Consider the following 26,920-nt stretch of genomic DNA (forward strand, 5'->3'; position numbering starts at 1 on the left):
TAATATAGATCATTTTTTTTTAATTTTAGATAGCTATATTTATGAGTGGTATGCAACTATGCAAGCACGTAAACGACGTCATTTCATACACAAAAGCAGCAGCAACGGATGAGGATTCGTACGTACGTGGCTGTACTTGTTACTGAAGCGGCGTGGCAAGTGGTGTACGAGGATCTTGATGAGACCTTTCCGGTGCTGCTACTCCTCTCAAGTACACCCTGGCTGCTGTTTGGCTGTTCGAGCGTGACTACTGCCTAGTACGGAGTACCCAGCACAGCAGTTTAGGCCTACTAGTTCGTTGTAAAAACGTTATATCGATCTCGTTATAAAATAAATTATAGATTCTGTTAAGAAACTATGAGATACTTTTTTTAGTCTAATTAATTTATCGTGCCAGAAAAAACTTTTTGGAATTAAAGAGGGCCTTAGAGCAAGTTCAATAGTACGGCCAACTACTGACTCCAATTCATCTATAACCAATCTAATAGCTAATGTATATAATAGTTAGTTACAAAACATCAATACATGGCTTTACATGTCATACACACATTTTGTCTTAGAGTCCATGTGCAGCTGACTATAAATTAGGAACTCACCTCTTTTCTCTCTCCTCTCTTATCTATTTAAAATATGCTTATAGCTGGCTTATAGCCTGCTATTGTACCTGCTCTTAGGCAGGTTTGGCTGGGCTATGTGTCGACCGATCGACGAACTGAGTTCGCATCATGCCAGTTGTCAAGTGTCCATCTACTAGTACCATTGATGAGCTAAATGCATGTTTACTTCTCCCATCATCCCAAAATATAATTACTTTTATAATTTAAATTGTATACTGTTCCTCCGTTTCACAATGTAAGATGTTTGACTTTTTGTTTGTAATGTTTGATCATTTGTCTTATTTAAAAAATTATGAAAATATCATTTATTTTGCTTTTGACTTACTTTATTATCAAAATAACTTTAAACATGACTAGTCATTTTTTATATTTGTACTAAATTTTTGAATAAGACGAATGGTCAAACATTACAACCGAAAAAGTCAAACATCTTACGACAAAGTTACGACAAAGGTAGTATATTGCAATCATTTGTGCACTGTTTTTTATAATTTCAATTATTCTAGAGCCAATCAGATACTTGAAAAGAGAATCTAATTATTCAAAAACCAAAAAGTGGTCATTGAAGTAAAAAAAATACTACATTTTATTATTGTTTTAGTTTATTCTAACCAACTACAACTACTTACGTTAAGAACGCCAGGCAGTTGATGATGCGTAAAAATAACTAAGAACAAGGAACCTACTAAACCGAGCCCGAAACTGAAACAACTGAGACTGGAATTAATTTGGTCATCATATTAGATTAACCGAAATGACCATACTAATTAATAAGAGGAAAAATGTAATATAGCTATAGTAATTTAGAGCATAAGTTAGGAGTGAAAGCAAGTATGATTGATACTATATTGGTAAATTATTATACTATATTTTTTGTTATTATTATATGTCATTTAATTTACAAAATATGTTATAAAAGAAGGGAAATGCCAAAAAAAAAATGTGTACTTTGCTTGATTTTTTTATCTCGTAAAACTGTCGCATATTTCGATTATGACCGAAGACCAAACCAACCAAATCAAATCAAATTGATTTGTCGTAAGTTTTTCTCAACGTAATTTGATCTTCATAACTGAATTTTCTTAAAAAAACAAAAACCGAACCAAATGGTCATCAGGCACCCAGGCCATCAACACGTGTATTCTCAGAGCCCATTGCCTACTTTTGGGCCTTGGGCCATCGGAGAGACTTGAGGCCCATGTAACGGCGCTGGAATTATGCGACCGGATGATGCCCTCGCACGCAAAAATCTCGAGATATTTTCTGCGATCCGGTGGTAGGGCCCAGAAGCCAACACTTTTGTTCTCTCCTGCCCCCACCTCGCCGTCCGTTGCACTTGCACCTCCACCTCCACCTCCACCTCGTCTTCGCAAGCGCAAATACGGATAAGCTCTCGTCGGATCGACGGATGCCCCGGCGACCCAATCTCAGGCTCTGACCAACCAACGCGCGCGCGCGCGCGCCGAGTCCTCGAACAATGGCGGCGCTCATGGCGCCGGGCCCCCGGGTGCTGCGCGTGCGCGAGGCGGCGCCCGCCGCCGCATGCTCGACCGTCGCCGGTGGCGCGGCCGGGCGGCCGCTCGGGATGTGGAGCGGCGGAGGTGGGAAGGTGGGGAGCAGGAGGAGGAGGAGGGAGAGAGGGGATGGGGTCAGGGCGGAGGCCTACTTCTGGGACGTGTCGCGGCCGGTGGAGATGGAGGAGATCGACTCCATGGACAAGCTCGACGACGCGCTCAGGTGGTCAGTCGAGAACAAACAGCCTATCATCATCGACTGGTACGATCCTCGCCTCACTTCACCTAATGCACATCATCATCCTAAAGCTTCTTGATCTGCCACTGTCAGTACATGTGTTCTCTCTAAATTTAGCAATTAGAACTGCTACAGAATTATTGGACTTGCTAGGCCTCGGCCTTGGGATGAATGGTGAAAAAGTTTGGTTGGGATTGCTATGAGAGTGAGATTTCCATTGTGATATTTTCACAGATGAGAAGTTTGATTCCTTCCCTAGTTCCATGGCGAGTGTTTGATTTTGGAATGGGTAGCTGGTGGTACTTGTGCCCCACAGCCCACATGGCTTATCTCCTAAGATTAGTAGTCTTAAGTAATGTACTAAAAAAATTCATTTGGACCCACCTGGACGACTTGTGATTGCTCTATGGAATTGTGCCAATTGTGAGGAGTGTGACAAATAATTGAGATGTTGTCGTGATACGACAAGTGAGATGCATGGTTTTTTTTCGTTATCAGCATGCTAGTCTTCAACCATTCCGTACAGAAATGCTTGCAAAATGCTGAGATTTAGACCCTGTTTAGTTCCCAAAAATTTTTCCCAAAAATATCACATCGAATCTTTAGATACTTAAATAAAACATTAAATATATATAAAGATTAAAACTAATTACACAGTTATGGGAAAAATTGTGAGACGAATCTTTTGAGCCTAATTAGGACGTGATTAGCCATAAGTGCTACAGTAACCAACATATGCTAATGATGGATTAATTAGACTCAAAAGACTCGTCTCACGGTTTTCAGGCGGAATCTAAAATTTATTTTGTAATTAGACTACGTTTAATACTTTAAATATGTGTCCAAAACTTGATGTGATGTTTTTGCAAAATAATTTTGCAATCTAAACAAGGCCTTAAATTATTCTTGCCAGGATGGCTAGCTGGTGTCGGAAATGCATCTATCTGAAACCCAGACTGGAGAAGATAGCGGGAGAATATCCAGGGTCGGTTTAAATTTCATGGAATATTTTTGTGTAGGATTGACACAATTGATATTATGAATTCAATCATGTTCTAGAGGACAGCCTTTCGGATTATGGATTGTGAACGACCCATTACTTCATTCGGAATTAAAACATAATATTTCTCATTTCTTTTATAGTGTCAGGTTCTACTTTGTGGATGTCAACAAAGTTCCACAGACTGTGGTAAAAAGAGGGAACATAACTGTGAGTCAGCAAATTTTGAAGTTGTCTTTTTATGCATTAGTTGTTGGTTCAGAGTGACACTGATAATTATCTGATTCTCCTGTATTAATTTCTGTCTTTCCACATGTTTGGATGCACTTCTACCTTCAGAAAATGCCCACTATTCAGGTAACTCCACACTTCTTTTGCGGTTCATTGTCCATTCATGGATACCAAAATCTGTTCTTAGAGTTCTCATTCGTTTAATCTTGTCCAGTTATGGAAGGACGGAGAATGGGCAGCGGAAGTAATAGGAGGCCATAAAGCATGGCTTGTGATGGATGAGGTTAGAGAAATGATCCAGAAGCACAAGTGACTGATTACCTAAATCGAGCAATTGATATATACTGTAAATAGAGATTTGAGATGGCCTCTTCAGATATTAAGTTGTAACGAGATCAATAATTAAAGCAATATTTCAGCTCCTCATGACAGGAGAGCTGACAAGTACTAGTGCAGACTCTCAATCCAATACTCCTGTATTAGTTTGTACAGAACAGTAGACTTGAAATTTACAGAAGAATCAACAATTTAAGGAGCATAACCACAATTGAGAAAGCAGACATATTGTAAAGAATCAAACAATCCACCGTTCAGTTTAATCTCATCCAATCAACATATATATATATCTACAAGATTTACTCTAGTATGCTTCCTTTGCAGAGCTCAATTCCCATTTCCACCAATCACAAACCAACTGACAATCCAGGTATGCTCAGAAATCAGAACAACCAAACTACCTAGCGGTTAGAGCCCAGAAGCTAGCACTAACCGCTTAAAGCTTTCAAGCGAATCAATCCTCACGGCGGCTGGCCCAGAGGCGCGACAAGGACGACGGCGAAGGCGACGGCGACGGCGAGGGCTCGTCGGTGCCGACGGGGACGTCGGAGAGCGGCGCCAGCACCCGCCTGACGCTCATGGAGCGCATCGACCGGAAGCTCATGGACCTCAGCTTGCTGTCCTTGGAGAAGACGCTCGACGAGTTGCGGAGGATGAGGTAGACCAGCCCCTGCACGAGCACGAACACGGCCACCTTGGCCAGCGCGTCGCGGATCTCCGGCGAGATGAAGCCCGTCGCGTCGCCGTCCATGGCGCGAAGAGAGGGAGGGGGGATTGAATGGCTAGGCTCGCAAAGAATCGAAGGAGAAGGCGCGTAGTGCGCGCGCGTTCGGGTCGCGGACCAGAGAGATGAGAGATCGATCAAAAAGCTTTGTGGAGTTTGTGTGTTGGTCTCGGTCTCCCGCCTTGCTCGCTTTATATAGAGGGATCCGCGCGATGGCTTGAACCTGTGGCATGTGGCGGTGCGTGCGGACCGCGTACGGTTTTTTCTTTCTTGGTCGTGTACGCAAGCGGTGAAGTATGGTGGTTTTTTGTTGGATAGGTTTCGTTCTTCTGGTCGGTATCAGTTTCAACACACACATATTTCTAGCATTATATAGATAAAAAGTTATAAGGAAAAAATAATTTGAATGTTTTTTATTAAATAAGGATATTATATGGGATAAAGTGGATAGAGATTTGTATACGAGGTAATTGATGAAGTATACTTTACAAATACATTATATATAAGATGAATTAAAAAATTTTAGATATGTCCTTGTCAGGGAGGTAATAGGCTTTGCTTTGCAAGGAAGGAGGTGGCGAGCTGCGTGCCTGCAACTGTGGAAGATGTGCGTGCGTGCGTGTGGGTCTCTCTCTGCGATTTTGGTCGATTTTTACTCGTCGCGTTTAGTTTGTCTGATGCGGCGTCGTTTATGCTGTTTGATTACTGGGTTTGATGACATCGGTTGTGTCTAGAGCTGCGGCTGCTAAGAGTGCTGCTAAGAGTGGACGGCTTGGCTAAGAGTAGTTGTCATCTGAGGAAAGAGAACATGCACGCTGACATGGCGTTCTGACTCTCAAGCTAGCTAGATAATCACTTGTCGCGTCTAGCCGTCTACTCTTTTGAAAGTAATCCGTTTCTTGGGATCAAAGCAGTGTTTTTCATATCTAGACGTAATTAACAGTTAGATCGAGCACGTTTCTTTTACTGCAAGCCTTGGTTGATTAATAAGTCTTCGAGAAATAGATAAGCACGTGTACTACTTAACTTTGTTCCATGCCAGCAGGTTGACCCTGTCACTGTACCTAATTTTCGCTGCAGAACATCCCACTCTGAATATTTTGGATCAAACATCAACCATCGAAATTGACCCAATTCGTCCAGATAAACAACACAGGGAAGAGAAGAGTGCTGCGCTTGAGGCGTCTCATACCTTGATCATCAAATCAAAATGCATCTTCTCTTCTAGATGCATACTTCATACTTGGACCCTCCAGATCTAAGCTTTCTGAATCCCCAGCCAGATGTCACAATCTTCTAGTCGTTTTTATCTCTCTTTTTTGGCCAGAAACATCTTCGCACTCAGCATTCCATGTGCGAAGTCGATTGGCTTCGATTTCTCAGGAGAGAAATAGGAGGAGGAACCGAGAAACGTGCATGCATGTAATTCAATTAATTTCTTTCCTGCCAAATTATCGCCACCGGCATGCAGTCCGGCACCGACTAGTGATAATAGCCAGCTAGCTCAGGAGTTCCAGCTAGCGTTGAACCCTGACGCGGTTTGCAGTTGCCAGCTTCGCCAGGCAACGGTGCGGATGGCCGGAGTGGGTTGAGTGAAGGGCGCTTGGGGGGGTGATTGTATTTTTTTCGTGGCCAGCCATCCGCGGCGCAGGTTGAGTGGGGGGGGGGGGGGGGGGGGGGGGGGGGGGGGGGTGGGGGATTGTATTTTTTCATGAAAAATAAACTATATATTTATAAATAAAAAATAATTTATAAATAAAATTATATATATATTCTTAGCGAACTCAAATCTAATACTGAAAGTAAATTTTGATTAAAAATCCTAAAATTAACTCTAAATTTATTTAAATTTTGACATGTATAAGCAAAATAAGATGACAGTCACAGGGGAAGTGCGAGATGCTAGAAGCAAACCGTTTACCGTCCCCGTGGAAAACCGAGTGCTGACTGCTAACTATTCCTACGTTCTAAAATAAACTAATTTTTTACTACTAATTTTTTCTTAATTTTTTCTTAATTTTTTAAAAAATTAAATAAAACGAATTTTCTAAAAAATTTAAATAAGAGGAATGGCTAATGAAGATCCTCGACAATCAGTACAACCCGTCGCATCGATGTGTCCAGAAAAGCACTAGCATTTGGCTTACAATTATGTTTATTTGTACAGATTATTGACAGTAAAAGGATAGTTTATTTGCACAGATTATTAACAATCAAATGATAATTTAATGGTAGAAAACAAAAACCATAAAATAAACTATAAAAACCCACAAAATCAACTTTAAAATATTAAATTTTGGCGCATAACCATTTCCGGACAGGGAAACATAGTTCTGCACAGCGCAGAAGCCATTGAAGCACTACTTCACGCAAGATGTAATTGTATTTAGGAGTAAACGGTAGGGTCTTTTAAAAAAATCAAAGATCACGTCCTGTTAGCGCGATGTACCGCAAGCAAAAGGAGCCAATGCAGCCAAGTCATGCATTACAACACAACTAGACGGCCTACGAGCTTAGGATATGTTTTCGTATGACAAAACTTATTACAATGCGCAAGGTCCTAGCATCCAGGCCTCTTCCAAAAAAAACTAGCTGCTATCTCTAAAAGCAGGGCAACCTGTTTGCACAACCAGTTTTCACTTCTTGACCTCCTCGTACTCAGCCTCTGGAGCCTGCTGCTCGCCTCCGCCCTGTGATCCTCCTGTCTGTGAACCACCGGCGCCACCACCACCAGACATGTGCTGCCCAATCTTCGAGACAGCCTTGTTGGCTGCTTCAATCTTGGACTTGATCTTCTCAATGTCATCTGAGGCCATGTCGCTGCGGAGATCAGCAACGGCTGTCTCAATCTCGGTGGCAACCTCTGCAGGAATCTTGTCCCTGTACTCTCCCAGACTTTTCTCAATGCTGTAAATGGTAGTGTCAGCTGTGTTTCTGATGTCGATGAGGGCTTTTCGCTCCTGATCCTTCTGAGAGTGAAGCTCAGCCTCCTGGACCATCTTCTGAATCTCAGCCTCTGAAAGGCCACCGGAGGATCGGATGGTGATTTGTTGCTCCTTCCCAGTAGACTTGTCTTTTGCAGAGACAGTCACAATTCCATTGGCGTCGATGTCAAATGTGACCTCGATCTGTGGCATACCTCTCGGTGCTGGTGGAATACCGACAAGATCAAATTCGCCGAGAAGTTTGTTATCTGTTGCCATCTCACGCTCACCTTGCAATACACGAATACCAACTTGGGTCTGGTTGTCAGCGGCAGTTGAGAACACCTGCAGAATGCATGGAGTAAATTGAGGCCAAATATACAACAGGAACACTTGAAAGATGGAATGCAAGCTATCACTACATTTAGAAGAACAAGGTCGTGGCAGATCCTTGGGGAAAAAGTCAAACAGCAAGGTTCTGCTGTGGAACAAGTATATAACTAGAAAGCAGCAAGCCAGTATAATGCAATTCATGATACAAGAGTATTCAGGAAATAAGCACAAAATAATATATGGTAATGTACAGAGCGACACTATGTAATCTACCATCCCATGAAATGAAAACATAAACAAAATCTAGTCAGATAATGAAATAGCTGCTAGGACATTGACCATTGAGATGCTTGCTAACCTGACTTTTCTTTGTGGGGATTGTAGTGTTCCTGTTAATCAGTCTGGTGAAGATGCCACCAAGAGTCTCGATACCAAGTGAAAGGGGAGTAACATCAAGGAGAAGCAACTCCTTAACATCTCCACGAAGAATACCACCCTGTATAGCTGCACCCATGGCCACAGCTTCATCTGGGTTGACACCTTTGCTTGGGGACTTGCCAAAAATTTCTGAAACAATTTCCTGCACTTTTGGAACCCTAGTCATCCCACCAACAAGAAGAACCTCATCAACCTCCTTGGTAGTAATACCAGCATCCTTCAAGCAATTCTTGCACGGTTCTCTGGTCCTCTCAATGAGGCTGTTCACCAATGATTCGAACTTTGACCTTGTAAGTGTGATATTCAAATGTTTAGCTCCAGAGGCATCAGCTGTGATGAATGGAAGGTTAATCTCAGTCTGGGCAGTTGATGAGAGTTCAATTTTTGCCTTCTCAGCAGCTTCGCGTAACCTCTGCAGAGCCAGTCTGTCCTTCGCCAGATCAATAGCTTCAGTCCTCTTGAATTCACTCACTAAGAACTCCAAAAGAGTGTTATCAAAGTCTTCTCCTCCCAGGAAAGTGTCACCATTTGTTGCTTTGACCTGGCAGCAAGGTAAATAAGCAACTCAGCAGGAAAAAGGATTATTATGCAACAACTTTTCTTCATACATAGAATTATTACAGCATCGGCGTGTAGTTTATAAATACTCACCTCAAACACCCCATTGGAGATTTCCAGAATCGAGACATCAAACGTCCCACCTCCCAGATCAAATACAGCTATCAAACCCTCCTTGTTGTTTGTTCCATAAGACAGAGCAGCAGCAGTTGGTTCATTGATGATCCTTTGAACATCAAGTCCGGCAATGCGACCAGCATCCTTGGTTGCCTGACGCTGAGCATCATTAAAATAAGCTGGGACTGTAATCACAGCCTTTGAAACAGTTTTGCCAAGGTAAGATTCAGCAGTCTCCTTCATCTTGGTCAAAACAAATGCACCAATCTGGCTTGGTGAGTACTGCTTGCCATCTGTTGTTTCCACCCAAGCATCACCATTTGGAGCCTTCACAATTTTGAATGGTACCATTTTCATCTCTTTCTGTGTTTGTGGGTCATCAAAGCGCCTCCCAATCAGACGTTTCGTGCCAAAGAAAGTGTTTTGTGGGTTTGTCACTGCTTGACGCTTGGCTGGAGTTCCAACAAGTCGCTCTCCCTTCTGATTAAAGGCCACAACTGACGGTGTTGTCCTGGTACCTTCTGAATTCTCTATAACTTTGGGGTTCTGTAATTATTAACATGTTAAATTAATTAAAGAAAAGATGAAAGTGAAGCAATGAATGAAGAAATATACAGGGTCACTCACCTTTCCCTCCATAACAGAAACACAAGAATTAGTTGTTCCCAAATCAATTCCAATAACCTCATTTCCAGTAGGTTTTGCGCTGAGGAAAAGAACATGAAGAAGTTAATGCATGCTGCAAACATATTTGGTAATTGTGTGTAAACCAAGATTAGATCATTACCTGAAAGTTCTTGCAAAACTACCCCATTTTGAACAAATATTAGCAGAATATGCTGATTGAACATTGGCGGTCAACTGAAAGGTATACAAGGTTCATAAAAAGTGAGATGTAAAATGGGAAAAAGTAAAATATTTCTTAGATTTAATTAATATATATATATATATATAAAATTTAACCGCAATCCTTTGTGGAGTCTGCAGGCAGATCTATGAAGAGTAAAACACATAAAGGGATAGATCTTGGAATAAAATAGGTAAATCATTAATCTGGGTGAGTGCAAAAACAAAACAGTATTATTCAAACAACAAACAGATTAAAAATAACTATTGCATGAATACACTAAAAGAGGTATGACTATATGTGGGCAACTCAGGGCATCAGTTTTCAGTTTAACTAACCCAAAAAGTGTAGCTCAGGGCATCATTATATGTACATGGGAAGGTAGCGTAGAACATTTTGTGTGGTAGTGGGGAGCCCACCCAACACAGTATGTTGACAGAGATAAGAAAACGCATGTTGAACAAACTAAATCAACAGGATAAATAGGGGAGAGATTTCAGCTATGGCTATACAAAGCATATGGGTATGCAAAGCATGAACACGTTGATCCAAGAAGGCAAACAGAGCTCTAGTTATACCATTGATGCATTGGCATGGGGCTCCAACTGAGTCGTGCTAATTACGCAAGAGTGTAGTCTTACGCAAGTATGCAAGAAATGCTGCAATCACACCCCGGACATTACAGTGCTGTACTGCTGTGGCTTCTATCTGAAAAAACTTAAGGAGTGCCGATCCAACAAAACCAACTACCTTGCTCACCCTCCTCTACTTACCATGCCAGCCAAATAGCACAAAAGACCTGCTAAATTATCCACGCAGGCTAACACCTCAATAGACCGTGCGTCCATGCCAGACAAATAGCACAAAAGAAATGCTAACTTATCACACAGGCTAACATTTCTACAGGAGAATGGCACACCGATCCAAGCCGTACCACCAGGGGTAATTAAAAAAAACATAATTTCAAGCTGCAGCTAGAAAACATATTCATCATCTCCTCTACATCAACAGAGATACAAAACGTCAACCAGTATCGCATATGGGGAACTGCAAAAGCCAACAGGACATCAACTGATAACCGCTAGTAGGAATCTGCGGTGAAAAAACTAGCCACGGCATCAGTAGTATAGTATCTGCGCAGTCGAACAGGGCAACTAGCTACCCACAGCTCGATCCGGCAGATCCACGAACAGAGAACAAACCACGCTACTACAGATCGGAGCAATCATCAAACACGAAGGAGGCGAGCGAGCGAGCGGCTCCGAGAGGCGAAGGGTAGGTAGAGAGAGAGAGAGAGAGAGCGTACGGTTCCGAGAGGCGAGGCGAGGTCTCGCCGGCGCGCGGCTCGGAGAAGCAGCGCCGCCGCCATGGCCAGTACGGGGAGGGAAGGGGAGGGAAGCGAGAGGGGGTTTAGGGTTTTGGTGGCGACCCCGTGGGGTGTGGATTTGTTGGGGATTGGGAGCTGCGAGGCGTGGCTTCCGGAGGAGGGTGGGTTGGATTGGTTGGGCTTGTGCCGTGCGCGGCTGGCGATGGGGGCGCCACGTCGCTTGGCGCTTGCAGCTTCGCGAGTGTGTGGGGAACCTTCTCGAATGGAATGGAATGGAACGGAACGGAACGGAACTGTCAATAGCGTAGCCTGCGCATGAATGGGCCGGCCTGGTTAGTCGCTTGGAATAAGCCCACTTTTAAGTCCCTCGTTGTCATGGAGTTCCAAACACAACCTTAGAGCGAGTTCAATAGTATAACCAACTACTAGCTTCAATTCATCTATAGTCAATCTAATAGTCAATTCATACAATAGTTACCTATAAAACATTAGTACATGGTCCCACATGTCATACATACTCTTTGTCTTGAAGTCCATGTGCAGCTAGCTGGCTACAGATTAGTAGTCCACATCTTATCTCTCTCCTCTATTATCTCTTTAAAATATGCTTATAGCTGTCTTATAGCATGCTATTGTACCTGCTCTTAGACCGCAAAGCCAAATACAACTCGTTTTAATTTTGCAAAAACTGTTTAAATGTAGTCCTAGTATTGATGTTTGGTTTCGCTGCCTGACATCCTAGTCGGCAAAAAAAACATATGTGCACACATGTAAGTGGTACCTACTTCCTCCACCTCCACCTTGCCCTCTCTCCTCACTATCTCCTCTACGCGCCCAGGTGTATCTCCATCATCTGCCCACCTAACCTCCTCCTCCACCCGCCATATTGGTGATGCGAGTAAATATACAACCTCTAAGTCCTCAAACCTAAACCCTCGTTAGCAATTTAGATTGGCAACGTGGTTGTATCCATCCACATTCACACCATCTTCCTCCTAACTAAGTCTAGAGGTGAGGTGGTGGCAGGAGGATCGACATAAATAGTAGATTGATCAGGACGACCGCACCATGGTGGTCCCTATGATGACAATGAATAGGAGGGTGCGAGACCGAGCACAATGGCTCTTCAAGCAGTGGCTCCACATCAAATCCCTTTCATTGTCATACCTAATGAGGCGTCATGGGTCGCCAGGTGATCTCAACAGCTAGGCATACTCAATGGGACCATTGGCGGCGATGGGAGACTAGGCTTGTGTCGAGGATCTCGAACTCGACATCAGCAGCGCCTCCAGATGGCATGGCGGTGGAGGAGAGAGGAGACCAGGCGTCGCTACTCGATCTCAGTGTCAGTGTCGCTGCCACTGCTCATGCTGCATAGAAAAGATGATGAAGATGAAATGAGGTGGCCATCAAGCCGGAGATGGGAGGATGGTGATAGGGCTCGCACTGGTGCTGGCTCTTCCTATCCGGTGGGGTGGACAGCGATGAGAAAGAGATAGAGAGGAGAGGGTGAGACGGAGGTATAAGCCACTCACATTTGGGCACTACATGTTATGCTTATTGTTTTAATTTTGTTTTGCTAACTAGGATGCTATGTCAACGAAACCTGACATCAATACTGCCGAGAAACCATATTGAAACAGAATTTGTAATATTAAGAATGTGGCATATCTAGTTTTATGGTTTAAGGTTTAAGAATGTTTTTGGAACTCAATGACAATAGAGGGACTTATCGTGACTTATTCCTTGGTCTCTTGCATTTTTTGCTGGGGTATAGGATTTCACAATCTCGGCCCTGGCAGGCGCCAACGCACGTAGCCGCTGGAGCGATGGGTGGTCCAGCTTGAGGATTAAAAGCACCCCCGCTAATGGATATTTACAGCATGGGCCTCTAAGAGGATATGTATATGTGAACTTTTATAAAACTACTCTAAATTCATTTTTAAGATTTATAGTAATAGTTCCATCCGTTTGTAAAAAAAAAAAAAAACGGTTGTCAGCTAGCTACCAGTTATTCAACCCAAGAACACACCTGACACCCTAATTATTCATGTTTTCTATCTCCGTATTATTTTCAGCTGGACAATCTGGACACAACATCTCCAATTCTCTTGGACTACTGATTTTTTTTCTCCTTTGCTTCGACTAACTGTTTTTTATTCATTAATGGATGAACTGTCATGTTTCCCGAGTTTCTAATCGTGGTGATTTTAACAAAAGCTGTCTATATATGAATTTCGATAATACTATTCATATTTATATTTCAAGTTTATAATAGTTAATTCATTCGCTTGCACCCTCGAATAATCATCACAAATTAATCAGATATTCGGCCATTTATCACAACTTGGCAATGCCTATACTAGATTTTAAGAGCCATGTACACACAAGGACCTTCTAGTTAAGTGAAATAACAAGTGGGATTGGTCAATGGATCTGCTCACTTGCATCCATATCTGAATCTGGCGCTGCCATGTCGATCAAACATGGCACGTTACAACGTGGACAAGAGGCAGCTCCAGTTCCTCTACCAAAAGACAGAAAAGGACACCCGTTTACTTTGGTACTAGCTGCAGCCTCCAGGCTCTCACATCGGCCTGAGAGTGTTCTTTGGGGCACTGATCCATGGCGTCCCTGCAACGGCGAATCTCCATGGTGCCGCGACATGCTCCGGTGATGCGTATTCGATGCCTACACGGGGGCCAACCAAAATGTTCTCCGGTTCTGGCCCATCTAGTACCTCCAAACCACCTGAGATATGTAATGTCAGGGAATGTATTGATACAATGTGGCCGCTTTGAACAGCATTGGGCATAAGGTCTTGTTTAGTTCCTAAATTTTTTTTCCAAAAACATTATATCGAATTTTTGGACATCTAAATAAAGCATTAAACATAGATGAACCAAGAAACTAATTGCACAATTATGTAAGAAATTTTGAGACGAATTTTTTGAGCCTAATTAGGCCATGATTAGCCATAAGTGCTACAGTAACCAACATGTGCTAATAGCGGATTAATTAGGCTTAAAAGATTTGTCTCGCGGTTTCTAAGCTAGCCGTGAAATTCGTTTTTTCATTCGTGTCCGAAAACCCCTTCCGACTTCCGGTCAAACATTTGACGTGACACTTCTCCCAAAAAATTTCTCAATCTAAACACCACCTAAGTAAATCATACCAGGTGTGTACAGAGGATGGTTGGACCAGTCAGTGGAAAGCCCCAGAGCTTGACCAACCTGAATAATAAAGCCAGGATAGTCATAATGCAGTTGTGTAGGAACAATGGTGATTCAGAAAACAAAACTTGGTGTAGGCATAGACCTTTCCTGGTCCAGTAAGTAGGATTGGTTTCTCAGTTTGTTGGCCTCGACGCTGCTGAATAGTTCCCAGCCCTAGACAGGAGAGTTTATAGGAGCAAGGTTATTAAAATCTCGATTCTATCATACGGTTTTATGACTTTATGATTTAATCTACATTTTTGTGATTTTTATTTATGCAATTTTATGATTGTGATCCTACTTAGAACTTCCAATTCCGATTTAGGATCATGATTTTAACAAACTTATATAGGAGGAATAGGTATTTGATAACCAACTGTGCTTTACTTGTATAGGAGCATGTTTTATGTAATGGTAAAAAATGATTTATGTCCTGCAGTGTAACTGTGTAAGCATGTAGTTGCATCTGCAACATTGGAACTCCAGTGGTCCAAATAAAGAAACAGATTTTACTTTCTGAAGTACGGGGACAGAAGGAAAAAAATGTTGTCAAAACACATGAAGAAAGTTTACCAACATAGTGTCATCTTCCTCTTGATCACACAGCTACGTCATCATAAACTTCTCCTGTGTTTCATTAAAGTAAAACATATTCTCTAATCTATACTCCATATCACCATAGCTTATAAAGTGAGAAATACATTTCAGAAATGAAAAACCAACATACTACTGCGTTTACCAATGTACCATACATCTTCTGATCTAAACTAAACAAGCATCACATGGAACTGCAGTGGTTTAAAGTCATATCAAATGCTTGGCCATTTTCACTAGTTGTTACTACAGGTAAAAGTTTATCAGATCATACATGATACTACATCATGCTGAAATACTTTTGAGAAATCAGAAATGCGTACCAGAAACGGGAGCACACGACCGAATCAAAACAGCAGCTCCAACTCCCTCCTTGTCGGCGACGACATTGAGCATCATGTGCAATCCATAGCACAGGTACACATACGCATGCCCTCCTGGTCCAAACTGCGCCAAAGATGAAGGAAAACTTCAGCCCACATTGAAGTTCAAGAGACTCCCCAAATTGCCAAGCTCATCGAAGAACAAGACAAACGAAGCATCGGCCTTACCACGGGTGCGGTCCTCGCCGTGATGCCGAACCGACCGTGGCACGCGGAGTCATTTGGCCTGTAAGCCTCCACCTGGAGGAACATGCAAAACAAATCCTCACTAATCGCGCTTGGTCGCGGCGATTATATAGAGAGAAAGTGAAGAACCAGCACCTCGGTGATGCGGAGGACGACATCGTCGCGGCGCAGGAGCTTGCCGAGGAGGCGAGGGGCGAGGTCAAGCGCGTCCACCTCGAAGAAATCGCGAGGCAATGCGCAGCCAAGAGGCGACGGAGCCGGCACCACCGTCGTACACGAGGGGTGCGGTGGTATCTTCCCCGCCGCGGCCTCTACGGCGAGGAGGTCAGCTGCAACGCGGCGGCTACGTAGCTGCGGCTTCTTCCTGGGGGAGGAGCGCTTGAAGTGTGGGGGCGTGGGCGCCCCGGAGGAGGTGGGGGTCATCGGAGAGGGCTCTCCGGGAACGGCAGCCGGCGGCTGGGACCGAGACTGTGGGGGAGAGGGCGTGGGGGCATTGACGGTGCAGATGGAAAGAACTCAAAGAAGGGATCTCATCAACGGCCAGGCCGTATTCAGAAGTTAGGGGCTCCGTTCAAAATGCTATTAGGATCCTTTAATGAATAACTAGTGAAACTAAATTTATTTATCAAATAGATAACTTAAATATATATTCTTCAGTACAAATATACAATATGTAAAAATATAACAAACATTAGCTACGGTTGATGGCGATGAAGTGTCACCTGGATGCTTTGTTCGTGCTGTTGGCCTGCTGCGGTTGTCGGCGACGATGCAAGACGGATACGAGATGGCGCATGATGTGAGATAAATACAAGAGGTCACGATGTTGTGACTTGGAGCTCGCCGCTTGCAATGATACTATCATTTTCACTTCCAACTATCGGTAGTACTAGATTGAGGGATGCAAGGTGGGAGACCATGAATTTTGGGGCTCTGTTCGGTCGCGCACCTCACACTTTCTTGTTAACGGCCCTATCAACGGCAACTGCTAAATTTATTTTTCTCACAGCTTAATTCACTTGGTGGTACTAATCAGCCGTTTCTCATATGAGTTTAGATCCTGCAGTACTGTACCTGTAATACTGTTGATCTATATATCGCTGAGTAATACTGTAGGTATAGTGTTGCCGAGGATCATATTTGTTCCCGTATGTTTGTTTTTAAGATGGTTGAGAGTTTGGAAAGAAACATTACCTCTTCTTTTTAGAAAAAAAATCAGTAGCATTTTCATTAAAGCAGGATACTGAACTATAAAGAGTATCAGGGATATCGGTTTTACGAGACAAGATAGCTAACCAATATCCAGAACACACATTACAATGCTATCATCTTTTTGTGAGACACCTTTTAATAAAATATGGGGACATCTAACAACACAAGGAAAACAACCATTACACCATCAGCATTTCACTCAGCTAGATGAGAAACAATGGGAAAGTCTAAAAGAAATAAGAAAAAACAACCACTTTGAAAATCAGCAAATTCCTGCTCCTAGAGCCACTGTATTGTATTTGAGTTCACTTGACAAGCTTCTTGGAGGCGGCCAGGTCTCGGTGTTGTGCAGCTCCAATATTAAATATAATTATTTTTAAAACTTAAATCTTATATTAAAATATATATTTTGGTATTATTTCTTATCTCCACCATTATTCTCATTTAAAATCCTTCTTAGAGTAGTTCCGGCTACATTCTCACTCGTATTTATTTATTTTAGAATGGAGGTAACGGCGTAACAACTTACTGCAAAATTCACATTTTCACTGCGTCAACCTACGTTCGGAGGATAGAAGAATCGTCACCTATTTATCCCCTGAATCTCAACTGAAGCTCCGGCACATACGGCATAAATATTAGGGCGCAAGTTGCTGTCATGAAGCCAGAGATCGTGCCATCAAACTGCCTCTTTGTGTCGTGAGTGACTGTAATGAGGCACTCTAGAGAGTTTTAGTGAGGCGCTAATATTATAAAGAAAAAGTTACATACCTCCAGAAGTTTCTGGAAACACACACAATAAATACAAAAGAAACATTCATAAACAAACATCAGAAATTGTACCGCTCCTCCAAAAATGAATAGAATCACCAAATTCCCAGATGATGCCCAGATCTCACTACCGAATTCGCACTGTGTATAAAATCGCACTGAAAAATTCCAAAAGCTGATCAAAAAGTGAAGACGACCAATTCGTCCTCTGCCTCGCCCAACCCGCGAGCTGTGACTCTGTGAGACCCTCGACTCGGCTGCCGACGGTGCTACGGCCACGCGCCCGCGCTGATGGACGGCGACGATCGGAGGACCCCACTGCTGAGCGGCGCCCGCCCGCCGTCGCTGCGGCGCCGCGACTCGGCGCGGTCGCTGCGGAGCACCTTCCTGTCGCGGCTGCCCGACAAGGTGCGCGGCGGCGTCGACCTCGAGCGCCCCGCCGCCGCCTGCGTCGACCTCAGCCGCGCCAAAGGCCTCTCCCAAGGTAGTAGCTGGCTAGCTGCAAGCCTGCAACCAATCATCTCTCGCTACTGCTTAATCCATGGAGGAAACTCGCAAGCTTTTTTTTTTCCTGCTTACTGTTTAGTGCTTACTTCCTCCCTTATGCGTAGGTGAAAAGGAGTACTATGAGAAGCAGCTGGCTACACTGAAAATCTACGAGGATGTAGAGGCCCTGTGCATGCCCGGGGAATTCGAATCGGATCCCGAGCTGCTCGAGCTCGAGGACAAGGAGCAGAGGCAGAGCGAGTCCGCCATGAAGATTTCAAACTACGCCAATATCATCCTCTTGGCTTTCAAGGTGATTCTCATTTCTCGCATCAGGGCAGCGGAGTAGCAATTGTTCAGTGGCACACGGTGACACGGGCCGCAAGAGGCTAAGAGAAGAAGACTGCACGGTGATCCATTTGGTTTTGCACATGCAGGTTTATGCCACGGTCAAGACGGGTTCCATGGCGATTGCTGCATCCACTCTTGACTCCTTGCTGGATTTCTTGGCCGGGGGCATCCTTTACTTCACGCATCTTTCGATGAAGAGCGTGAACATCTACAAGTATCCGATCGGCAAATTGCGGGTTCAGCCTGTTGGGATCATTGTCTTCGCAGCCATCATGGCTACTCTAGGTATGAGCTAAAGCTCTTTTAGGATACTGCGATTTTTGGGTTATCTCAACTGTAATGTCAGCATTAGGAAGTTTGGTGTTACACCCCTTTTGCTGCAATTTTTAGGTTTCCAAGTATTAATTCAAGCTGTTGAGGAGCTGGTGGCGAACAACCCGGGAGAGAAGATGACAAAGGAGCAGCTGATATGGTTGTACTCGATCATGCTTTCAGCAACTGTGGTGAAACTTGCTCTCTATATATACTGCAGGAGCTCAGGGAATAGCATTGTCCGGGCATATGCAAAGGTACACCTGGTCACCTGCCTTGACTATACATAGTCGATGTCTTATCAATTGCAGCAGGAACTGTTATGCATCGCTTGATTTATTCTAACGCACGGTTAATTGCCTTATTGAACTGATGAAAAACCTTGCTGCTCTAAAATTCAGTTCCCTTTGTGCCATTCAGGACCATTACTTTGATGTCGTAACCAATGTTGTTGGTTTAGTGGCTGCCGTCCTCGGAGATAAGTTCTTCTGGTGGATTGATCCTGTAGGGGCTGTGCTGCTTGCTGTGTATACCATAGTGAATTGGTCTGGAACTGTATACGAAAATGCCGGTTTGCACACAAATCTCAAACACCTTCATTCTCCCCTCTTCCAAAGAGATTTTCTTCTTTAGCAAAAGACGAGATCGAATTAAAAGAATGTGAACCACTTAACGAGGAAAATGGTGTTTTCAGCCTGATGGCAGATTGTTCGGCCTCAATTGCGCCAGTTGTCAATAGTTTTGACTACACTGATTAGCCCCAATCAATTTTGATCAGTTTGTGGTTGTAAATTTTTATGTAGTTACGCTTGTGGGTCAGTCTGCCCCTCCAGAGATGCTGCAGATGCTGACATACCTTGCCATGAAGCATGATTCGCGCGTGAAGCGGGTCGACACGGTCCGAGCGTACAGCTTTGGAGCTCTCTACTTTGTGGAGGTAAACTCATTGGCTCATTGTAGCTCTGCAGAATTACAGATTGTACATCAGAATAAGCTGGATTTGTGCCACTCCTCTTTCCTGCCTTCTTCAGCTACTAGCGTGGCCATAGATCTTATGTTGTTTCTGCTAATCTGACTACACAGGTGGACATCGAGCTATCCGAGGATATGCACTTGGGAGAGGTGCACTCTATCGGTGAATCGCTGCAGAATAAGATCGAGAAGCTCCCGGTGGTTGAGCGTGCTTTTGTTCATGTGGATTTTGAGAGCAGGCATAAGCCGGAGCATAGGGTTCGGAGCAGACTGCCTTCATCTGAGCCATGACATATCTGGTTCTACACTTGTAGTGTTTGTTCTGTGTACTTAAATTCTGGTATTGTAGTTGTGTTCCACCGGTTTGGTTTGTCGCAGAGGCAGAAAAAGAGGTGCGCTTACACGGTAGCTGGCTTTTGAGTGCAGGAATCTATGTGTCCGAGCGAAATAAAATACAGGATTCCTCTTTGGGGAATCTGATACCGATTGCTTATGTGCGTTTCCATTTTGTTTCTTTTTTGGCCGGCTTGTTTTCTTATTTGCAACCTGACCGAAAAATTCTGGCGTCACCAAGAGTTGAACTGTGAATACATTTTTCAATTTGCGCAAAAAACGCTACATTCATCATGCCTCATTCGGTTACAGTTCAATTAGTACAAGGCACTCCCGAGTCCCACGAAGCTAGCACGTCGAGCAGACAGACACTCTCCTCGCCATGCTTAAACACATGCTTATAACATAACGAGAGTTACCGCGTCATTTCCAGATTGGAGTGGCAGCGAAGGGCAACAAAAAAAGATCATCACGTTGCTCAAATCAGTTGGCAGCAGCAACCATAGCAGAGCGAGCACCCGTGAAAGTTGATATCAGCGCCCCTAGCTGTAACTTGTCATTGCAAGCAAAGCATAGCCGGTACCTGCACACAGAGATGCCATGAACAACGTTGCATCTTAAGAGGAAATGCCAAAAATGGTTATCCTAAATACACTTCCAAGAGGACTATATTTCATAATTCGGTTAGTGTACTTCTTTAAGTACTCCAGATAGCCAAAGGTTAAGTTTAGGTAATTGCATAATGAAAGCAACTGAAATCATAGGTTCTCCTAACGCAAACATTCCACACAGCACACGAGAAGTACTTAACAATTCCAACATGTGAAGTTTGCTCGACAAAATCATTGCTTTGCAGTGTGCAACCATTTAACAGGTATAGCAAAATTGTGTGGTTTAAATTAATTATTATTGTTTTGCTTATATAAGGTACCGCATACTAGTTGCTTGATGTGATGCAGAAATGACTGTGTTGAAAAATATAGCATGTGTAAATCAGCAAAATGTTCCATGGAAGTTTTGAAAATAAAATTTTGGGCACTACTGTAATTGAGTAGAATCAGCCAAGAACCAGAAACGATTTATGATGGAATAAAAGAAATGATATGTATGCACAGTTCCAGGTGAACTAGAAAGAAGCCAGGCGTACTAAATTTGACAACTATTCAACTTTAAAGCTGAAGACAGGACATACTCTATATCGGCCAGATCATTAATCAGCTTTATACGTACATCAGATGGCATCTGTATTTTGAACACAAACCTGCAATAAATTTATTTTTATGTGTTAGGAGAAGGTTTGAGGATTTGAGGAACAAGAAGGTTTAGATAGTATATAGGTCATGAAATAGTGCGTACATAGTGACCTCCCGTATGATATCAACCAAGGCAAGTCCTTTTCTCATCTTCATATCAGATATACCTAAAGCAGAAGGGCAGAAATTCACAATACTGAAAGCAAAGAATAAAACATACAATTCATGTTTAAACCATGAACTGTTAATTGTTAGGAGGATGGCATTGGTAATTAAGAATACATTTGAAGCTGGTTGAAAATGGTTCGTTCAGCAACCAGAATGCTATCTGTTCAATGTCTTTTTGCATGGGGTTTCCTGTGCAAAGGTACACAGCTTCCTCTGTTATTTGCTTTGATGCCATGTGTGTTGACTGCACATGAAAGGTAAAGCAAATCAACGTCAAACGATATATACCAGTTGATTATACAACAATTGGTATAGTAAAACAAATGGATGTCTTAATGGTTTGACACTTTGGCTGAATATTAAAAAAAACTTTACTTACAGGCATCTCACAAGTATATTATGTGATATAACATTGGAAATACGACATCCATTAGTTAAATTTAACACCACACACTCTTGTTATGTATTCAGAGATAACTATGGTTCATTGACACCTTAACAGGCAACATTTTGTTGTCTTTTCCAGAACATGAGCCTTTATGTTTTTCAATATCTAAATATGACAATTCATGTTAAAGAAGTAGGCTAAGAATGCCACAAATGCTTATTCACACATAACCTGCAATATGTTCAAAGCCTTCCTCATGTCACCATTACTTAGACGCACAAGGGCTGTCAAACCACCATCATCTACATCAAGCCTGCAAGAACACATCATTTATAGCAACAAAAACTTAGACTACCACATGGAGATAGTGACATAAGGCTATTATTTCAAAATTAAGACAACTTAATTCAAGTCTCAACAGTCAACATAAGCCAGCAACTCAACAAGAAAAACCTATTGAAAGTTCTAGTATAATCTGCAGAGGAACACGTAGTGCTTACCCCTCGGATCGTATTATATGTTGAAGACGATCCCTAACATGTGTGCCATCAAGGGGTGCAAATCTAAACCTGGTGCACCTTGATTGCAGTGCTGGAATTATTTTGTTCACATGGTTGCATATCAGTGCAAACCTTGTGCTCCTCGTGTGCTTCTCGATAACTGTAAGACAGGGAAGATAAAAAGGATGTAACAAGGCAATATAGCATTAGCTCAAAGAGAAACTCTGAACAACAGGCAAACCTCTTCGCAATGCAAACTGTGCATCCTTGGTCATTGCATCTGCTTCATCCAATAGAACCATCTTAACAGATTGCTTTGCTCTATACAAGTTAAATATCATATATATGAAAAAGTGATTTTGTATACCAGAGATTTTGTAATGCATTTAGTTATACCAGTAACTCCAATAAAGCTAATAAAACAAGCATAAAAAGATCCATGAGGCAATATGCAACCTCAATGGGACTATTTGTCTCAGAAGACGACGGTATAACACATGCAATTACAACAAAGTATAACCACTCATATGTAAATATTGGGATCAATCTCTCAACATGCAATTCCAAACCCACGAAAGATTGTGTGTAGGTCTCCAAAAAACAAAGATCAATTCTGGTAGTGTGCTGAAACATGTCCCCCTCATCCCTAATAGAAAGAAAACACTACTCAAATATCAACATCACAAAATGTAGAGCATACCCAAAAGAGAGACTGCGGGCACTTGCAAAGTCTTGGATTTGCTGCCTTACAACATCAATACCACGCTCATCTGATGCATTGAGTTCGAGTATCATGTTGCCATACTGTGACCCATACAACTTCCTTGCAACAGCCAGTATTGTTGATGTTTTCCCGGTACCAGGAGGCCCATACAGCAACAAATGTGGAAGTCTGTTCTCATTTGTAAGCCGATCAACTACAACATAATGGTATAAATGAGTGATTAAAGAGGTTTAAACAGAAAAGATAAAAAAGAATTTAATATATATTTCTAATAATGTGTTGAAACTCAAGAACACAAAATGTGACAGTTACATAAGATAAATGTGGAAGTGGAACTGAGACAAATAACAGCGGATCGTTATATAACATGCTAAAACAGTTACACGACCTAAATAATTGTCACACAAACAAACACATAAACCAAATGACAGGACTCCGATTACCCCGTGCTCCTAACGAACAGGAAGAAACATAGAGGAACAATTAAGACGAATATGGTGAAAAATAATCATTAGAATTCAAGGCACCAGGTTAACAACAAATCACGCTGAAGGCCACTAGCACAAATTGCTAACCCCTAAAAGTCTAAATCAACCGCCAAATCCTTTAGCTAGGGGAGTCAAAAAAGCTATGGAGATGTGAGGTTGTAAAACCACAAAATCTCATATCGTGACTAGCAAAATGGATGCTGATTAATGCTCACAAAAACAAAACAGCGTTACTACCTACAGAAATCCCGTTGAATCGCACCACCTCGCTAATGAAAAAAAAAACTACTCCTAGTCAATGACGCAACCAAAAACCCTAAAACGCCGCACCCAGACACCGAGCAAGCAGTGGACCAATCATCGCGCAGGCGAAACCAAAGGGGGAGGCGGACGCTTACTGGTATCGACGATATCACGGTGCGCGGCGACGTCGCCGAGGGACTGGGGGCGGTACTTCTCGACCCATGGCGCCGCCCTGCCGCCGGGGGTGGTGGAGAGGGGCGCCTTGTCCTTCGCGTACGCCCCCGGCGGCGGCGCCGCGGCGTCGATGTCCATCGGAGTGGCGGCGGTGGTGGTTCCCGCCATGGCGGAGCGCAGACGCGGAAACCCTAGAGCTGGAGGAGGGAATCGGGGGGAATAGTTAGCGCCAATTCGAAACCCCTCACAGTCTCAGGGTCTCGCCTTGGCGAGCGATGGGAAGAGATGGTCAGAGTTGGTCAGCGCCTCCGCGGTGCGGGACAAGCTCGAGGAGTGTTAGTGTTGGGCTGTTATGTGGGCCGATTCCATAGCCTAGCCCAATATTATCTGTTCTGACGAGCCGGTGCAGCTCGGCCATGGAGAGCACAATTGGAGGGAGAAATTAATAAATCACCACATGTGAATTCAAACCGCCTCACCAAGAACATGTGACTTCAAATTTGAAGTGAGTATACTTTAATTTAGTTTAAATTTTTTTAAAATTACGTATAACTGGCTGTTATAACTCAATATTGCACAACACAATTATGAGGAGATTCCCTAGCTACCCTTGAGAATTTGATCGATCATTTTTGTGCCTTTAATTTTTCTCTATCCCCTTAATATCCTTGGGCTTTTATTTTGATTCTCTCTATGCCCATCCCGTTATTTTACTATTAATTTTTTCTAAAATAACAATATTACCCATCTCTCATAGTTACATATTGTTTACTTTATAAATTGCAATGCGATAATTTTTTTATTTAAATAACACAAACTTGTAAAGAATCACTTAGTGAAAAATTTAAAAGAAAATAAAATCTAATTTTTCGAACAGATTTTAGGAATGTGGTTTAAATCCATACATCAGTTTTTGAGAAACATTTTTAATACTAAACTTTGGTGTAATTTTATGGATTTCATCATATTTTTTTTGATATTTATTTAAAATGTTAAATATGATTTCCATTTTTTGATCAAATAATTATACCCCTTTGTTTTTTTACAAATGGATATTTTTCCAGTGCATATTCGTTAAAAGGTATTTTGCAAATTTGATGCAAAATTTGTCTTTTTTGATATTTCAATGGAATTACCTATCAAAGTTTTGAAATCCAGAACTGCATATTCAGTTTTTTAGCCTTTAGTTTTTTTTCACAACCCAAAATAATTTCTATGTTGGAGATTTCTAACTTCCAATATGAGCATTATGGTCATTTCTTATAAGAACTAACAGAATGAATACGTAGGAGATCCAAAAGAATTCAAAGGTACAGAAAAGATAAAAAGTAAATATCAGAGGTATGATGAGTCATCATAATTTTAGAAGCAAGTAGAGAATTGACTTAAAAAGTATCTTATTACTCTACTGGCTAAGCTGAACAACCACAACAGGAGAAGTCTCATGGGGATGAAAACAGTGCCGGAAATTTCTGCTGATCGAGTACCGTTTCTGTAGAAGTGGCTATATTTCCATTTCTAGCCATATAAAAAACTTTGATTTTTCTAATTTCTCATCGTCACAAAGTCAATATAAATTTAAAACGGTGAAATTTGGAGTAACTGGGAACCGTTTTTGTAAAAGTGATATAGTTCCAACCTTTACTGGATTCTTAGCCTTATCTGAACCACGGTAGATGATGTAAACAGCCACAATAGAAAAGAAGCTCCAGGTGTGTAGGCGTCAACGAGAATTATGTAATACGGAGTACTTTTGATCTCCGCTTTTCGGCAACATGTGTACGGGAGTAGGCAGTAGCCCACACCGTCATTAGCGCAGAAAGCAGCTTTAACCGGCCGTCGATCAACAGCCGAAAGACGAGAGAGTCGGAAAGTCAAGAACAGGATTCCATCTTTCCTGTCATTTATTAATCTTTCTTTTTTCGAAAGATCTGTCATTTATTAATCTTTTCCATGCTACTATTTGCCATGCTTTGTTTAACATGCGACAAATGGCACAATTCTGCAATACTAAGAAGGAAAGTCTCAATACTCAGTTTTAACTTGATAAAACGATACATAATAAAACAGTTACTCATCATTTCTAAAGCTAAATAAAACATTTAATTATTACTAAAAGTTTATTTCATGCAGAGAGCGTTTGATTGCTAAAACACCTCAGACCCCTTAGTGTAAATTTCACTTTGTTACCGAGGATTTAGTAACGATACCAAAGGTTTCGTGACCATGAAACTAGGTGTATGACAACTTCATGAAACCTCATTTGAGACTACCGTAAGGTGTTGCACAAATATTCTGGTTTAGCTCGGATCTTCCATAATTATTTAAGCATGCTTCAGCTAGGGCTACAGGGCATTACACTAGGCGGTGCTTATCGACAAGATTTCGAAGTATCTCCTACTTCTAAACATGTAGCCTCAACCTTTTATTTAAATAAGCATAAACAAAACTATTTATTAATAATTAAAAAATAATTTATATATAAAACTTTTATATATATTTTCTTAGCTATTAAAATCAAAGATAGGAAAATAGATAACGATCTAAGAGTTTTCAAAATCAACTTCACAATGACCACGTACGAACACAATCTACAAGTCAGGTGGGTACTCGGTGATTATTAAGGGAGAAGTTGTCTAAAACGTTGAGCAAATTGATCTTGGTATAGTCAAGCAGACTGATGAAAAGTTAAGACCCGCTGCCCCATCTTGCAAGTACAAAATTTAAATTTTAATTGGTTTTGAGATTTGTTCACATTATTTTTTCAGTTTTTACTTTTAGATAGATATGAATACGTATATAAAAATTTATCAATAAATTATTTTTAATTATTGATAAAACATTGAACTTGTTCTTCACAAAAGATGACCAACTTGCTCATCCAAATAAAATCTCTACTGCCTTCGTCCCAAAATAAGTTTATTTTTTAGTTTTTAGATATAATATTTTGACTCTTTATCTTA

The 26,920-nt window shown here is 42.0% G+C and overlaps 6 protein-coding genes across 6 annotated transcripts; 2 read left to right on the forward strand and 4 right to left on the reverse strand.

Moving 5' to 3' along the window:
* Positions 1–1,971: 1,971 nt before the first annotated feature.
* Positions 1,972–4,145, forward strand: LOC102718246 (thioredoxin-like 3-1, chloroplastic). The gene is made up of 5 exons (XM_040520306.1): positions 1,972–2,393; positions 3,283–3,354; positions 3,513–3,579; positions 3,709–3,726; positions 3,815–4,145. The coding sequence occupies exons 1-5, from the start codon at positions 2,095–2,097 to the stop codon at positions 3,911–3,913; spliced, it is 555 nt and encodes a 184-aa protein (XP_040376240.1). The 5' UTR covers positions 1,972–2,094; the 3' UTR covers positions 3,914–4,145.
* Positions 4,146–4,189: 44 nt separating this feature from the next.
* On the reverse strand, positions 4,190–4,810 carry LOC102705788. Its single transcript, XM_006647924.2, has one exon. It carries the CDS (start codon positions 4,685–4,687, stop codon positions 4,391–4,393), a length of 297 nt encoding a protein of 98 aa, XP_006647987.1. The 5' UTR covers positions 4,688–4,810; the 3' UTR covers positions 4,190–4,390.
* Positions 4,811–7,067: 2,257 nt separating this feature from the next.
* On the reverse strand, positions 7,068–11,342 carry LOC102706075 (heat shock 70 kDa protein, mitochondrial). Its single transcript, XM_006647925.3, has 6 exons — positions 11,184–11,342; positions 9,818–9,891; positions 9,658–9,736; positions 9,007–9,576; positions 8,276–8,896; positions 7,068–7,929 (listed from the first exon to the last, which is right to left on the reverse strand). The coding sequence occupies exons 1-6, from the start codon at positions 11,244–11,246 to the stop codon at positions 7,297–7,299; spliced, it is 2,040 nt and encodes a 679-aa protein (XP_006647988.1). The 5' UTR covers positions 11,247–11,342; the 3' UTR covers positions 7,068–7,296.
* A 2,154-nt stretch (positions 11,343–13,496) lies between these two features.
* On the reverse strand, positions 13,497–16,116 carry LOC102718525 (DNA-3-methyladenine glycosylase). The gene is given in 6 exon segments (XM_006649026.2): positions 13,497–13,955; positions 14,380–14,437; positions 14,523–14,593; positions 15,337–15,460; positions 15,565–15,636; positions 15,718–16,116. Coding segments are annotated over 6 exon segments (888 nt in total). The 3' UTR covers positions 13,497–13,791.
* Positions 16,117–17,639: 1,523 nt separating this feature from the next.
* Positions 17,640–20,120, forward strand: LOC102718809 (metal tolerance protein 3). The gene is made up of 7 exons (XM_040520716.1): positions 17,640–18,049; positions 18,177–18,364; positions 18,489–18,687; positions 18,793–18,971; positions 19,135–19,285; positions 19,518–19,651; positions 19,798–20,120. The coding sequence occupies exons 1-7, from the start codon at positions 17,857–17,859 to the stop codon at positions 19,975–19,977; spliced, it is 1,224 nt and encodes a 407-aa protein (XP_040376650.1). The 5' UTR covers positions 17,640–17,856; the 3' UTR covers positions 19,978–20,120.
* An 80-nt stretch (positions 20,121–20,200) lies between these two features.
* On the reverse strand, positions 20,201–24,263 carry LOC102706357 (replication factor C subunit 3). The gene is made up of 9 exons (XM_006647926.3): positions 23,939–24,263; positions 23,029–23,245; positions 22,570–22,649; positions 22,329–22,488; positions 22,060–22,141; positions 21,555–21,684; positions 21,376–21,439; positions 21,212–21,280; positions 20,201–20,602 (listed from the first exon to the last, which is right to left on the reverse strand). The coding sequence occupies exons 1-9, from the start codon at positions 24,123–24,125 to the stop codon at positions 20,503–20,505; spliced, it is 1,089 nt and encodes a 362-aa protein (XP_006647989.2). The 5' UTR covers positions 24,126–24,263; the 3' UTR covers positions 20,201–20,502.
* Between the last annotated feature and the right edge of the window lie 2,657 nt (positions 24,264–26,920).

The sequence above is a fragment of the Oryza brachyantha genome, chromosome 2 (genome assembly GCF_000231095.2).
Source record: "Oryza brachyantha chromosome 2, ObraRS2, whole genome shotgun sequence".
In the NCBI taxonomy this organism is placed as follows: domain Eukaryota; kingdom Viridiplantae; phylum Streptophyta; class Magnoliopsida; order Poales; family Poaceae; genus Oryza; species Oryza brachyantha.

Coding starts and splice junctions, on each gene's coding strand:
- LOC102718246 (XM_040520306.1), top strand. CDS start 2,095: ATGGCGGCGCTCATGGCGCCGGGCCCCCGGGTGCTGCGCGTGCGCGAG. Junction 2,394..3,282: donor CAGCCTATCATCATCGACTG/GTACGATCCTCG, acceptor TATTCTTGCCAG/GATGGCTAGCTGGTGTCGGA. Junction 3,355..3,512: donor ATAGCGGGAGAATATCCAGG/GTCGGTTTAAAT, acceptor TTTCTTTTATAG/TGTCAGGTTCTACTTTGTGG.
- LOC102705788 (XM_006647924.2), bottom strand. CDS start 4,687: ATGGACGGCGACGCGACGGGCTTCATCTCGCCGGAGATCCGCGACGCG.
- LOC102706075 (XM_006647925.3), bottom strand. CDS start 11,246: ATGGCGGCGGCGCTGCTTCTCCGAGCCGCGCGCCGGCGAGACCTCGCC. Junction 8,897..9,006: donor TCTCCAATGGGGTGTTTGAG/GTGAGTATTTAT, acceptor CCTTGCTGCCAG/GTCAAAGCAACAAATGGTGA. Junction 7,930..8,275: donor TCCCCACAAAGAAAAGTCAG/GTTAGCAAGCAT, acceptor TGCATTCTGCAG/GTGTTCTCAACTGCCGCTGA.
- LOC102718809 (XM_040520716.1), top strand. CDS start 17,857: ATGGACGGCGACGATCGGAGGACCCCACTGCTGAGCGGCGCCCGCCCG. Junction 18,365..18,488: donor TCATCCTCTTGGCTTTCAAG/GTGATTCTCATT, acceptor TTGCACATGCAG/GTTTATGCCACGGTCAAGAC. Junction 19,286..19,517: donor AACTGTATACGAAAATGCCG/GTTTGCACACAA, acceptor ATTTTTATGTAG/TTACGCTTGTGGGTCAGTCT.
- LOC102706357 (XM_006647926.3), bottom strand. CDS start 24,125: ATGGCGGGAACCACCACCGCCGCCACTCCGATGGACATCGACGCCGCG. Junction 21,685..22,059: donor AGGCTTTGAACATATTGCAG/GTTATGTGTGAA, acceptor TTTCATGTGCAG/TCAACACACATGGCATCAAA. Junction 20,603..21,211: donor AATGATCTGGCCGATATAGA/GTATGTCCTGTC, acceptor CTCTGTGTGCAG/GTACCGGCTATGCTTTGCTT.